Raw genomic sequence first — 13,708 nt, 5'->3', positions numbered from 1 at the left:
AATCTGGGGGCCTTCGCAAGAGATGTGTCATTCGTTGTATCCACCAGGCGGCCAGCGCGGTCGATGAACAACCAGAGGGGGATCATGAGAGACACGTCGAACGGTTGGAAGCAAGCGTGCGATGAAGATGAAACAATCCTGCTGCCCCAGGTCCACTGAAGAGGTGCCAGTTGTCTAGGAGGAAGGAAGAAACCGGGCCTGTTCCTTCCTCCGGGACCCTCTAGACAACGTCATCTGTTGTAATAATACATAGATAGTAAATAGTAGTAATTCATTTCATACCGGCAGATGAAGAGTGGAAGACGAAGCCATGTCGTCACGAGATCCCACGTGCTTTATTCGTTCGGATGTAATATTACAGGCAGATAAATGCAATTTGTCTCTCTCTTCTTCGTTCTCTGTCTCTCTCTCAGACGCACCATATCCTCAGCCAGGACATCAACCATGGCACCATGGCAACAGGGGGTCCAATCCGATGGAAGGTTCTTAGGTGCTTCTGAGCGCGGGGGCTGATCTCCGATTTCTGAAACACCGCCCCTTTTCGGGGCGAGGATGACGAGGATTGGACGTGGCCGATCAATTCGACCCCTCGGGCTGCCCGCCGACCGCCGGCCGTCCCAAACGCCTGCTCCGATCGTCGTCTTCAATTGTTTCATCTCCCGCCACCTCTCAGCCTCCCTCCGAGCCTATTCTCTCTCACACACTCTCTCTCCCCTCGCTCTCGCCTTCCTTGGCTCGACTCCGTCTTTCCCACCCTCTCGCGTCCTTTCTCTCTCAGGAGAAAGCCAGTAATTATCTGAAACGTGTACTAACACCCTCTTGGACTCCCTTCTCTCCCTTTTCGTGTTGGATACGATCCATCTTAACTCGTTTCGTTCCCTCCTCGATTCTTATTCGCTCCCAGCCAGTTTTTCCTGCCACGAAAAAAAAAAGGAAAAATTAAAATAAGAAATAAAACAGGCACCTACTGTACCCCATTGTTGACGCAGATCAAGGCGCAGTCAAGCTCTAAGAATATCTTCTTTCATCATCTGCTTATAATCCCGGAACCCCCCCGCTTCGTCCTTCAAGATGTCATCTGCTCAAGACGAATTCAATCAACTCATAAACAACAATCGGGAGAAATTCTCTACCCATCCGGAGGACCGTGAGAACTCGGACCACTCCTCCGACGAATCTTCTGACCACGACGAACCCCAATTCTCCGATACCGAAGACCACCCAACTGCCATGCACTCCCGCAACACCAGCGGCTACCGCGTCCCCAACACCGTCTACGACGCCAACACCGGCCCCAAGGGTGTCATCGCCGATGCCCAGGCCTTCGAGCGTGCTCGCAAAAGCTCCTTTCGCAGGACACTACTCGGAGTGGCTGGTCTCGACCGGTCCCATTTCTCCTCCAAGTCCGTCACCGACGATGCCACACTCCTGCAGAACTCCTCCCCGCCAGATGGCTCCTCCGACGATGAAGAACGGTTCCTTCACCAATGGCGCACATCACGGATGCAGGAAATGCAGGCCCGGAGCCTGAGGAAGCCTAGCCCCCGACGCAAACTGTACGGCTCCGTGGATATCGTCGATGCGGTAGGATACCTCGATGCGATCGAAAAGGTTACCTCCGGTACGGTGGTGGTCGTCTGCGTCTATGACCCAGAGGTATGATTGTTCCTATCTTAGAAGAGCAAGATCAGTTGTCGCTAACAACTCACTTATAGTCCACGCCAAGCGGCATCATCGAAGACTGTCTCAACACCATTGCCCGTCGCCAGCCCACCGTTCACTTTGTCAAGCTTCACCACGAGATTGCCGAAATGGACCACATCGAAGCGCCCGCCTTGCTGGCTTACAAGGACGGAGACGTCTTCGCCACGATCGTCGAGATCATGAGACAAATTCCCAAGGGTCGGAGCTGCAGCGCAGATAGTCTAGAAGACTTGCTCAAGTCGTATGCATCCCCTCTATTCCCAACCTTCATATAACCAAATACTAAGTATCGAAACAGGTATCGCATCCTCTAAACAAAACAAAACGAACCAAAAACAAAACCACTCTCATTTACGTTCATATGACAACAATCATGTTTTCTGCACGAACACCATGCAAAACGCAGTAAAGCGGGCGTCCAGGTCTCCATCCTATTTCTCTTGAGTTTTCGTTGCGTGTGTCCTTATCTGGCCGGCAAGGTGTTTTTATTTGTTCGGGTACATGCATGCATATAGACGGATCTACAGTACATACTAGTACAGGTGTTCGGGCAGGCTGGGCTGGACCTTGTTTGATTATTGATTTTTTGCTTGCTTAATTGGTTGGTTGATTGACCTTGAGCTTGAGATATCCAACATGGTTCTTGGTTCTGTTCTTTTTTTCTTATCGTCAGGGTACCTTTCTCCCCCTCTCACTTTTCTTTATCACCTCGGATCTCGTATCATCTTACCTTGGCTTATAGCCTATTCCTAGTAGGAATGAATATACCTATCCATCATCTACTTACTGTATTCCCATGCTCACCTAACTTTCATTCGTTCAAAATTATCGTATCGTATCGTATTCGCATCCATCAAACACAAGCAGACATAGATACATCGTACTACTAGTATGTATTATAAAGATACAAAACAGATGACAAGGGTGTGGTGTTTGTTCCATGTTTGTTTGGTCTCGTGTGCTCTTTTACCCAGGTTGGTAGTTAGTTTCGTGCATTTGTTTTTCTTTGTTTCTTTTCTTTTCTTTGTTAGAGAACCACCCAATTGATTTATCTTCATATTCTTTTATTCTTTTTTTCTTGCTTGTTTACTGTACGGCCATTCCATTCCATTTATTTCCTTTTCAAAAGCCAAAGAATACACTAGAGGGAGATAGATAGGTAGACAAGGAAGGTAGTAGCTAGTCAGTAGTAGTAGTAGTAGTAGGAAGGATCATAGATGCAAAAAGTAACGTGGAAAACAGAATACAATAGCGATCGCCCAAAAAAAAAAACTGCTTCACAAAGCGCCTTTCTCCTGCGTGAAATCCCACAGCATCTTAATTAAGGTATCTGGCAGGGTGTAAAGATCGACGTGGAATTCTCCCTCTGTAGTGAGTGTTGGGGTTAGTTGAGGAGAGGCGAAAGGGAAAGGGAAAAAGAAAAAGAAAAGGAAAAAGGGGACGGCTTACGTTCAACATCGTTCTTAGTATACGAGTCCGGGGCTTTGTTGTCATGCACCATTTGTACAACCTGAAGAAGGTCATCCTCGCCGAGTCGCTGCAGACCGTCGGCCAACTTGTCCATGTCAACCTGGATTGGTGGTCATGTTAGATGATTGCTTCTTCCTTATTTGGGAACCTAGGGGGTGAGTAGCTTACGCTTTTCTCCATCCGCTTCTTTTTCTTAGATCCCTCCTCTCCGGCTGCGGAGCGTTTCGACTTCACGCCATTCTCATCTCCAGGGACAGGTCCCGATTCGCGGAGGGCCGCTAGAAGGGCGGGCTTGGGGTTCTTGAACGTCTGTGTGGAGAGATTGGAATGAGTAACCCGGGAGTGCTCGGATGCACCGCGGAATCATGACTCACAATAACATGTTTGGATTCATAACGCGGCTGGGCGAAGTTCAGATCGTGCGTAACAAAGTGTTCCTTGTCGGCGGCAGTGAGGCCAATCTGCATGTCGAACTCACCCCATCCCTCTTCCGAGATTCTGAACGGGGGGTTCTTGAAGACTGTGAATTTCCACGTCAGCTGGTAGGCTCCAGTCCCAACTTTTTCCCGTAGACATCGACTGCCCCCCCAATATCTTCATCCAATTCTCAACAGCCGACACGGATCGAGGGAAATGCTAAGCGCAGAGAGTGACCTACCCTGAACGGCCCTTTCGCCGAAACTAGGGTGCAACGTGTATGTCACCTTGTCGAAAACATTTGCAGGCACCTGTTCGCCGTGTTCGTTGACAACGTAAATTTCGATTGACCATGATCGGAGGGGGAAGCCCTCAACGCCAGAATCCTTATTCCTGTGGACGCGCGGACGCGCACTAGGTCAGCAAAAGAGTCATTCCTGTGCTCGTCTGCCACGGGCCAATCTCTGTGACGGAAGAACCCAAGCACACATGGGATCGTCATTGCGCGACAACAAACAACAGATGTGAGGAGGATGGGAAGGGATGGCAGCGATGGCGGAGAGGAGAAACGGCGGTGATTCGAGAATGTCTCGAGATGGGGAAGCATTGATGGGCTACAACGTACACGATGTGCTGTTCCGTCACCAATCTGACATTTCGCTTGACCTGTAGGAGGAGAGCATAAAAGGGTCACGTCAGCGCGATGCGATCTAGTGGGCGACTGGGTTTGTCCGCGTCAAGCGCCAGTGGCCGGTGCCATTGCTCGATCCGAGTAGGGACGAAACTCACGTCAGGCATTTTTTCAGTGGGGATAGATCGGTCGCCCGTAAGAAGTGAAAGGAAAGGACGAGGAGATCTCTTCTCAGAATCCTTCCCGCGGAAGACTGGTTGGGATTTGGGGGGGGGGGGGGGTGGGTGGGAAGAAGTAGCTATCGGAGGTACAGGTCGCGAGCTCAGGTGAGAGAAGCAGGACGGATGTTTGGCCGGGAAATTCAGTCGGGAGTCCCGCAGATTCGGGTTGGGGTGAATGGTTCTAGTAAAGAAATGGGGCCGATCGGACGGAGGTCAAGTCGGCGAGGGATGGGAGGACGTAGGGACCAGCGAGGGCGAAGAGCGAGCGAGAGTGAAGCTTTCCGCGGGCTGAAGCCGGGTGGGGGATTGCTCTCGAGTCGATGGCCTGCCCGTCCTCGATCGCGGCAGCTCGACGGCTCCCCCCCCCATAGTAACCGCCATCAACATCCGTACCGTCCAACCATCCCCCCGTGCACAACCAGGCCACAGCCGGCTAAATGGATCGGACTTCACTTGTCGCAGCATATGTTCATATCAAGAAGCATATATCTCCATTACTATCACCACTACCTCTCACCACCATCACCACCACCACCACTACACTAAGCAAGCTAAACAGTCCTCTATTCATCGATTGGTTACAAAGAAAGATGCAGGCACACGCTTCGTGAAGTTCATACGTGGATTTTGGGGCATATGGTGTCTATCTACTAACCACCAATTCGTCCACCACACGCAAGGGACCACATGGCCAACCAAGGTCGGCCCCATGCATGCGTCGACTCATGGTCGTGTCATGACCGGCGTCATTAATTCTGGTTTCTCACATGAATGCAGGGTCCATAAAACGTGTAAGGAGCTTGGTGACTGTGAGGGGAAACAAAGATAAAGTGGGATAAAAGTGAAAGGTGTCTTGTCTTTTCATAAGCAGTCCACATCAGACTCGTTATGCTTGAAAGGGATCAAAATGTTCATTAAGAATAGCCCTCTATATCACTGATGACTGAGAAATTCAGAGGTCTGAACACGCTTACTGGCTGAGCAGCTTCTCGTTCTCTTGCTGAGCCTTCTCAAAAGCGTCCTTGAACAGGTTGGCGTCTAGAAAATAACGTTAGCAAGCCCCCATCAATCTCCCACATCCGTAATCCACTTACTCTCGCTGTTAGCGAAACGGATGGCCAGGGTCTGAGCCTCGGGCTCACCCTCGGAGACATCGGCGGCAGCGTTCCAGACCCAACTGCGGTCGCTGCCAACGTTGGGGCTCAACTTCATGTCGGGGACGACTGGAGGATCGATCAGCAACCCGAGAAATTCCAAGCAACACATGGTAGCACTTACTGTAGTGGTTGGCGCAGACCTTGAGGGTCTTGTCGCGGCGCATCACCAGACGGGTCTTCTGGTTCTCCTTGTGCTTAAGCAGGCGCACGTCACCAGTGCCACGCTCCTTCCACTCCTTGCTGTCACGGTCGAACTTGAACAGCTTGGCACGCATCTTGAAGGTCTGTTCCTCCAGCTCCTCGTTGGTCTTGGTCTCCACCTTCTCGGTCAGGCGGATGACAGGCTCGAAGTGAACATCAGGGGACTCGGGGGCTTCGTCCTATCGGCAGTAAACGTGTAGTTAGCCACTGCTAGCTTGCAGATCTTATGTCTCTTGACTCGTCGCCAGGTTGAACCCAGCACGGAGACAGGAGCAAAAAAAGAAAAACAAAACAGTATGCCGGTAGAGGGGAAAGCGGGGTAACGGCTAAACTGGCTCAGGCGAAAATCAACACCAGCACAGTGTAAATCAGGTACACACCTCATCTTCACCCTTCTGGGCCTTGGAAGAGCCAGAAGGCTCATCCTTGGCGTCCTCGGGCTCCTCCTGCTTCTCCTTCTTGGGGCCGCCGCCGAACATGGAGAAGACGCTGTCGGTGGTCTTGGTGGCAGCGTCCTTGACGGTTTCAGCAGCGGTTTCGGTAGCTGACTGGGTCTCCTCAGGCTTGGTCTCGGCAGTGTTGGTGGTGGTCTCCTCGGCCTTCTCAGCGCCCTCAGGAGCGCTGATGGCGGGGTCGGGCTTGGTTTCAGCGACGTCAGACATGGTGAGTGAATGTGATTTCTGGCAGATTTGTAAGCGGGCACGGCCGATAGAGATGAATGCTTCTGAATATGTACCTGATGAAAACGGAGAAAGAAAGAACTGTAACGGGGGAGTGGTAGATAGTGAGGAGGGGTGGGAAAATATGAACGGGGTTGTTTTTGGTCGCCAGAGGTGGGTAGGTTCATTGCCTAAGCGCCTAAGGCCGCACTAGCGCCACCGCCCGCCTGCAAGTCTGGCACTGCTTACCCGGACTACGGGGGTTGGAATCTATACCAGACAATAACACGAGAACAGAACCCCATCAAACAAAGGAAATGCGAGTGGCAATTGTCAACATAAGCTGCTAGTACATAATCCAGCATGTATCCCAGGAAGTCATTCCATGATTCAGTTCATCCCTGATATCCGACCCACCCTTTCGCCGAAGCGCAAACCAAACGAAACATCCCAAAAGCAAACAAGCTAGGAAAGCAAGAAGCGAATGGCACTCATAAGAAGCTACTGCCAGACCATATCTCCCGGCTATGTGAGCCACTGAAAAGTAGCTCTACTACGAAACCTCGGAATCTTGACACGTCTTGCGTCTCACAAGACTCCGGGCGTTCTTTTGCGCTTTATCCAAAGCCTTGGATTTCCGCGCATCCCGAAGGCGTTCCTTCATGGCGCCAAGATCAAGCCTTTGAGCATGAGAGCTGATTTTGTCCCATGTGTCACTCATAATTCCTCGAGCCCCCGTATGGACCTTGTTGGTCTGGGCTTGCAGCGCAGATGAGACAGCTAGAAGAGGCTGCACAGCAGTCCGTTTCACAGCTTCTGTAAGTTGCTCGGATCGCGAGAGAACCATGTCTCTCGTTCCGGGAGAAAGCTGCACCGAGTCATGTCGCAAGGTATACACCTCTTCCCGTAGAAAATGTGCCCTTCTTACAACATCTCCCATGAGCACTTGCAAGTCAGTGCAGAACCGGCCGTAGACCTCTGAAAGCCCGGTTTGCGCAGTGGTGAAGTCTCTCAAAAGCTGTGAAGAAATGGCATTTGCTGCACGTTTCCAGTTCTGTATCTTCAACCACGGCATCCCGAAGTCCATGGATGTCGTCTGTATATGAGGGTTCTTGGATATTGTGGCCAATGTTATATCCAACTGACCATATGCGTCTCCCCGGTCCAGCTTCAATGTGTATACTCCGTCGAACAACATAGAGAGTTCGTACTCGAGAGGCTTGCCTCCTCGACTGACTTGGACGCTGAACTTCGGTGGTTTTTTGCCAATAGGGGACTTGTGAGGCGGCCTGATAATAAGGTGACAATCGCCAACTACTTGAATCTCAAACAAATCGGTCGAGTCCCGTCTCTCAGAAACAGACTGCACCACTTCTATCAGTTCTTGTAACCGAGAGTGGCCGTCCATCTGATTCACCAACAGCTGAACGTCGCTAAGAGATGTAGACAATGCTGGCAGTGATGCTCCTGTGTGGATGAGACTGGTAGCTGGGACGATACTCGAAATAGGGGAGACCGCGCTGGAGACTGCAGAACGAGCGAAATATTGAGAAAGAAATAAGACAGCGGCCCGCAGAGCCGAATGCCCGAAGGAGATCACGATAAGAGAGATGATAGTGAAGGTGATGAGACGGAACACGGATGCCAGATCGTGATTGCCGCGGATGTAGGGAACGGAGATAATATTACGAGCGTAATAGTCAATGTTGGAAAATGACTTCGTTTGAGGCAATTCCGGGCTCTCCAGCGCCATCTGGCAAGGTTTCCTCGGGTAGATAATTGCTAGCGAGGCCAAGTTTCTGTTGAGCTGCCCAGGTGTGATGCTTTCGAAAGTCTTCAAGTCGATCGGATACCTTTTGAGAACCACGGATTTCCCATCTAGCGAATTGCGGGATTCTAGGCACATGTGGAGACTGTGGTGGTTGAGAGGAATAGGGTCCCTAGACATCGTCCAAAGCGGCTTCTCGGAGATGACCATTGTCGGAACACCATGTCTTTCCATGAAGATGCGAGCCAATCGTTGGGTCTCCATATCTTGGGTAGTGTCAGTACTGGATATGAAAAATATGGCTACATCAGGCAGTATCCATTCAACCGAAGACGAGATACAGTATTCAGTCCCTGACCACATGGACGTGCATGAAGGACGATTCTTAAAGCTCAGATTGATAATGCTGGGTTTGTCAGTCTGAGGATCCGCGGAAGCCTCGGGGCATTCGTCCACAATGAGCTGAACATGAATAGGAAGCAGTTCGGCAAAGTTGGGAACGGCGCCTGCGCCAAACGACGTTGGGACAACATGATACCTGGAAGATTCCGCGGAACCGCTTTCGAAACTGCTACAGGAGCTCGATACCAGAATATCTCCAATCTTATCGAGTATGATGTTCCGAAAGTCCGGGCTGCCGATGTATAAGACATGGAATGGCTTGTCGGTATCAAGACTTTTCCTCGTCATGGTCTGCTGAACTGTGGCCGTGAGTGTCGAGTCTTCCGACCCGTCAGGAAGCTTATACTTTAGCTCTGCTGCATCAGGTCCTTCGAACACTCGGATGGTATGCTTCAATTCTACCCGCTCGACTTCAGGCCAGCTTTCGGGTTCAATGAACTCAATGGACTCCACCGACTGGCGGAACGCAGTCTTGGTGGTTAGGCTACTGTCATCGATAGAGTTTCTAATATGAGGGAAAGCGGATGACAGTTCCTGGGACACGGAAGCGTTGCTCCTGGATTCGTAACTATCGCCATCGAAGACTTCCTCGTCGTTTGTGTCTATGTCGCTGTTGCTAGACCGTCCATCGAGACTTGCTACATCATCGGGGCTGGTTTGGTCGATCAAAGACCCAAGATCTGTCTGCTCAGAGCGAGTGCCGTCTTCTGAGTGAACATCTGATGCACTCATTGTCGCCCAGCTCTCGCTCAGTGATCTGGGCGTGTGATCCATTGAAGTTGACGACATGCTGATTGGCCGCGAACGAGATAACCACTCCTCAACAGAGGCGTTTAGAGGAGGAAGAGTGGGATATCGTAGGTGCGGATCGGTAGAGGTGTACTGAGGAGGTCTGGGGTGAGGCTCTGAAGAGTCAGCCATGTTGTTTGCGTGTGAATGTCATAAGTAGAGCTTGAGGGAAAGAGCAAGTGAAGCGCTGCAGGGCGGAACTTCGATCGAGAACAGTGGACGACGGATAAGCCCAGAAATAAATAGAACAAAAGTCAGCGGAAGTATACGTTAACTTCACGGGAGACAGTTCGGCTGTCTACTAGATACGGGTACGTCTGTCTGAGATGTGTATGTCGTTGGATCAACCCAGCCCAATAGGCAGATGCCCGATGACAGGCAGCCTAGGCGGACGATGATGCGTGTGGGGGGGCGCTTGATGCTGTCCCGGGGCCCGGGCGGAAGCCAAGTCAGGTGCCTCACGGGCTCAACGTGTTTCGGAAACTAGCGGTAAGTGGAAGATGATCGTGGACTTTGACAAGCAGGAGTCGTCGACTGAGGGTGGATCAAGGAGGGAGAGCGAGAGAGGATGAGGAGTTGGAGGGAAGCGACTGAGGAAGCGACTGGACCGGAAGATAGTAGGGGGAGTGACTATCTATGGCGCGGGGCACATGACAAGGATGTTGCGGCAGTCTGACTCTTTTGCCGGGGGGCCGAGTGTTACGAAGCAGCCTTTCTCTATGGCTGATCAGGCGGGGAAACAGCCTAGAGGGAAGTTTCTTTTCTCAGGCTTTAGCGGTAAAGTGGGTTACCTCATCATGTGTTGGTTGTTCATCATCAATGTTGTTTCCGGAGAAAGGCAGGACGAGAGCAGGAACAGCAACAAGCCGATAAGGCATGTTATCAGGCTATCAGGCTATATTAGGCTATCAGGCCGCTACACCTAATCCAGACTAGGCGACTCCACCCACGGGCGAGAGGGTCCAGTCTTCTCCGACTCTACTCCAGTCTAGTAAGTAGTACCTAGTACTAGGAAACTGCATCTCGAGTATTATTTCAGTTAAGTCCTTCACACGAACTAAATCATCCCAGGCAACTATGAACAAGCAGGAACTGTAAAGCTGGGACCATGAGGATGTGGGGGGAACTTGCGGGTGACAAAAACCCCATTTCTCCAGTGCTTGAAAGCACAATGGAAACGAGGAAAGCATATAAAGTAGTTATGTACATTTCATGACATGACGAAGGGGCATTGAACGAAGGGAGCTGATGGGGAAATGAAGCAGCAAAAAAGCCAAAAAGCAGAAAAGGAACATCGGAGAATGGGAAGAAGTAATGGAAAGGGAAGAAGAAGACATCGGACAGAAAATACTATCTAGGAAGCCCAGCAAATGTCCGGTCATTGTAGGCCAGCCAATCTTCGCTTCTTCAGACAATGTCTCTCAACCCATGCTGATATCGGTTCCACCAGGAGAGCGCCACTGGGGAGAACCAGGGAGATGCTACCCGAGTATGTCCGCAACGAGACACCCGGCAGCCGGAGAGGATGCATCGCACCACACAAATCCTGCAAGGCATTCTCTGCTCAGTATAAGTGACGGCATTGTCCCTGTTCACCGAGTAGCAACGTGAGTCTGATTTCCGCGAGACGAAATTTTGTCGGCCGACTTCATTTTCCAACAGTAAGGCCATCGTCCAGAGACTTTTCCTTTAGAGTGATTGCGGCAAGCCAGGTATAATATACGAAGCACGCTAGATGTATTTGTCAATATTGATGAGAATGGTCACACCGTCTTCCACATAAGAAGCCGTCAGATCCGTATAACGCCGTCCAGAAACCCACAGCCAACGTAACATGCAGGCTCAAGCAAATAACTCCAAGGGCGAACCGAGTGATGCTCATAGTCGAACAAATAGGTACGGAAACCAGGAGGCGAAGATTATACAGCGAACATTAAAAGGCAACAATCCGAGTCTATGGAGATGCCCATCCTCCAGCAACTTCGACCCATTCGGCGAGACAGCTGCCCTGCTTGCCCTCAACATCCACAATATCGGTGTCGCACCTGCATCTGCAGCCGACACCGTTCTCCTTGACGGGATCAGGGTTCGCCCAGTACTCATCTTCCTCGATCCGCTCCTTTTCGTCCTCGGTCGTCATCTCCAACCAGGGAATTCGGGGCAATTGCCGTGCGGGGGCGTTGGCAGGACAATGTTGGATAGTGGTGTGCCGGTAGCCGAAGTCACGGAAATAGTGGATGTCACCGGGAGACAAGAGAACACCGGCCGCCAACGAATGGATAGGTGCGTCACCCCACTAGTGCAGTCAGTTAGCTAGACCCAGTGTCAATCAGATACAGTAGCACCTACTCTCTCCATCCAGAAACCTCCACTTTTATCCATCATGTCGAAGAACTCCTCGTATTCCTTGCTGCGGAAAAAGTCCAACCGCGCGATCTCGAAGTTACTCCAGAAATGGCACATGTTGTACTTCTCGCCCTCCATGGCTTCCGGATCAACGTCGGGGACAGTATTTTCGCCAGGTTCGTTCTGAAGAATCTCCTCAGGAAGTTTCTCCTGCTTCTCTTCCTCCGGCTTAGGCTCCTCCTCTTCAGGTTTCTCGAGGAACATTTCCCACAACCCCTTGGAGGCCAGGTTGTGTTTCCGCTTGTAGGCAGAGGCGTAGCGGAAGATGTTGGGGACTGTCTCTCGAAGCTCCTTGACAGCGATTGTGAAGCCGTATGTCTTGTTCGCTTCAGCCATCTTGATGAATGGGTCGCTGTTCGAGGTGTCAGTGAACCGCCGCTGTAAAGAGTACACGGGGGCCTTACTAGGTGATGTCACAGAAGTACTTGATCTCGGGCTCAAGACGCCAGTACCATTCGTACTTCATGAGCAGAGGGTGCTTATAGAAATGGCTACCCGAGTATTAGCGCGATGGTTCAGGAGATGGAGATGGCTAGGATACTCACCCGGAGTAGAATCTGCACATATGGTGATAACTCTCCATTCCTCCGTACATGATGGCAGCATCTCCCTGCTTGCGGACACCTTCCTTGGCAACTTCATGGTCAACCCAGTCGGGATAACCCCACATAGAATCATCGATCTTGCCAAACTCCACAGGAGCGCTTGTGTAATTCTTCACCGTCTCCTTGAAGGCATCATCGAAATCACCGTCGTTTAAGAAGACATAAGGATAGTGGAACCAGCGGTTGAAGTGTCTTTCAATTGACTTGAGCGACTGAACCACTCCGTCAATTTCCTTGTTTCTGGCGAGTACGACGAAGGCGGCATTTGCGCGCGGCGTGTCGGTTTTCTCGACCGGAAGGCAGCCAGTAGCGAAGACCCTATCGTACTTTTCGCTTATTTTTCTGTCAGATTCGCGCAGTTAGCTAGAGAACGGTCGACACCTCCAACGGTCATGTTCGATGTAGAGACCAACCTAATGGACGGCGGGGTGCCAGCAGGAATCAAAATACCCCCGGGGGAAGAAGGATGTCGAACAAAAAGTAGTAGGATAAGGACTATTACAAGACATGGAAATAGTAAAACAAATCCCAGGGGTATTGAGATCGAGGAGTTGCCCTTTAACCGTATCCTCCGTTTGAAAAAAGCGAATCTGGAGAGATTACGGCCTTTCTCGCGCGAAGAGTCATCTAGGGGCAGACTCGGCGAGGAGGGCAACCATTTCGTAACCCGTTGAATGAGGCCCATGGGTGCAAAGTTGGCCACACTGCTGGTCCAAAAGCAAGGACACAGAGCACGGTTCTCAGGTATCAGCAATCAAAGCCGGATGGCTTCCCCAAGCCAAGCTATCTCTTGTCACTGTCCCAAAGGAGACCTGGATGACAAGAGATGTACGTCCGCACGCGAGCGCCGACGAGGCGAGACTCTGCTTATATGCCACCCCCGAGCCGAGCGAGAAGAGGATGCAAAGAAGCGATTAGAAGTAATATGATCGAGAAAGGACGCAAGATCCCGACGTAAGCGAAGCGAAGAGCAAAAAAACGAGTGGCCGGAGGAAAGCCTCCTTTCTCTCCAACTTTTCCCACTCAGTCGGCCAGGCAGAGATGGGTGGGGAAAGGGTCGACAGCAACGCGAAGGACCGGTGTCCAGAGCAATGAGGCCGAAGACACGTTGGTAGTCGAAGAGGTCATTAATCACGATGAGGGGGCGGGCTGCAGGCTGAGGCTGGGTGGAAGCCGAGAGCTACGGGAGAGCAACCGATGAGATGAAGGCTCGAGAGGATTATTTGGGGATGGGGATGGGTGGAAGTTCCGCCAAGCCCAGGGAGGCGCAAGCGGTCG

The 13,708-nt window shown here is 51.3% G+C and overlaps 4 protein-coding genes across 4 annotated transcripts; 1 reads left to right on the top strand and 3 right to left on the bottom strand.

Moving 5' to 3' along the window:
- Positions 1–1,071: 1,071 nt before the first annotated feature.
- On the top strand, positions 1,072–2,018 carry BO94DRAFT_581042 (phosducin family protein; the record flags this gene model as incomplete). Its single annotated transcript, XM_025615363.1, has 3 exons — positions 1,072–1,656; positions 1,716–1,945; positions 2,003–2,018. The coding sequence occupies 3 exons, from the start codon at positions 1,072–1,074 to the stop codon at positions 2,016–2,018; spliced, it is 831 nt and encodes a 276-aa protein (XP_025472644.1).
- Positions 2,019–2,765: 747 nt separating this feature from the next.
- Positions 2,766–6,630, bottom strand: BO94DRAFT_620249 (putative Ran-specific GTPase-activating protein 1). The gene is made up of 10 exons (XM_025616918.1): positions 6,538–6,630; positions 6,182–6,481; positions 5,722–5,980; positions 5,538–5,666; positions 5,418–5,481; positions 3,833–3,984; positions 3,549–3,694; positions 3,343–3,483; positions 3,154–3,274; positions 2,766–3,070 (listed from the first exon to the last, which is right to left on the bottom strand). Exons 2-10 carry the CDS (start codon positions 6,461–6,463, stop codon positions 2,982–2,984), a joined length of 1,383 nt encoding a protein of 460 aa, XP_025472643.1. The 5' UTR covers positions 6,464–6,481; positions 6,538–6,630; the 3' UTR covers positions 2,766–2,981.
- A 383-nt stretch (positions 6,631–7,013) lies between these two features.
- BO94DRAFT_455642 (uncharacterized protein) lies at positions 7,014–9,551 on the bottom strand (the record flags this gene model as incomplete). Its single annotated transcript, XM_025607669.1, has 1 exon — positions 7,014–9,551. The coding sequence occupies one exon, from the start codon at positions 9,549–9,551 to the stop codon at positions 7,014–7,016; it is 2,538 nt and encodes an 845-aa protein (XP_025472642.1).
- A 1,822-nt stretch (positions 9,552–11,373) lies between these two features.
- BO94DRAFT_455523 (glycosyltransferase family 15 protein) lies at positions 11,374–13,115 on the bottom strand (the record flags this gene model as incomplete). The annotated part of the gene is made up of 5 exons (XM_025607662.1): positions 11,374–11,715; positions 11,769–12,177; positions 12,230–12,316; positions 12,371–12,772; positions 12,844–13,115. 5 exons carry the CDS (start codon positions 13,113–13,115, stop codon positions 11,374–11,376), a joined length of 1,512 nt encoding a protein of 503 aa, XP_025472641.1.
- Between the last annotated feature and the right edge of the window lie 593 nt (positions 13,116–13,708).

Source organism: Aspergillus sclerotioniger, assembly GCF_003184525.1.
Source record: "Aspergillus sclerotioniger CBS 115572 chromosome Unknown BO94scaffold_2, whole genome shotgun sequence".
NCBI lineage: Eukaryota > Fungi > Ascomycota > Eurotiomycetes > Eurotiales > Aspergillaceae > Aspergillus > Aspergillus sclerotioniger.
The sequence above is the reverse complement of the archived record's forward strand: the minus strand, read 5'-3'. Positions and strand labels throughout refer to the sequence as shown.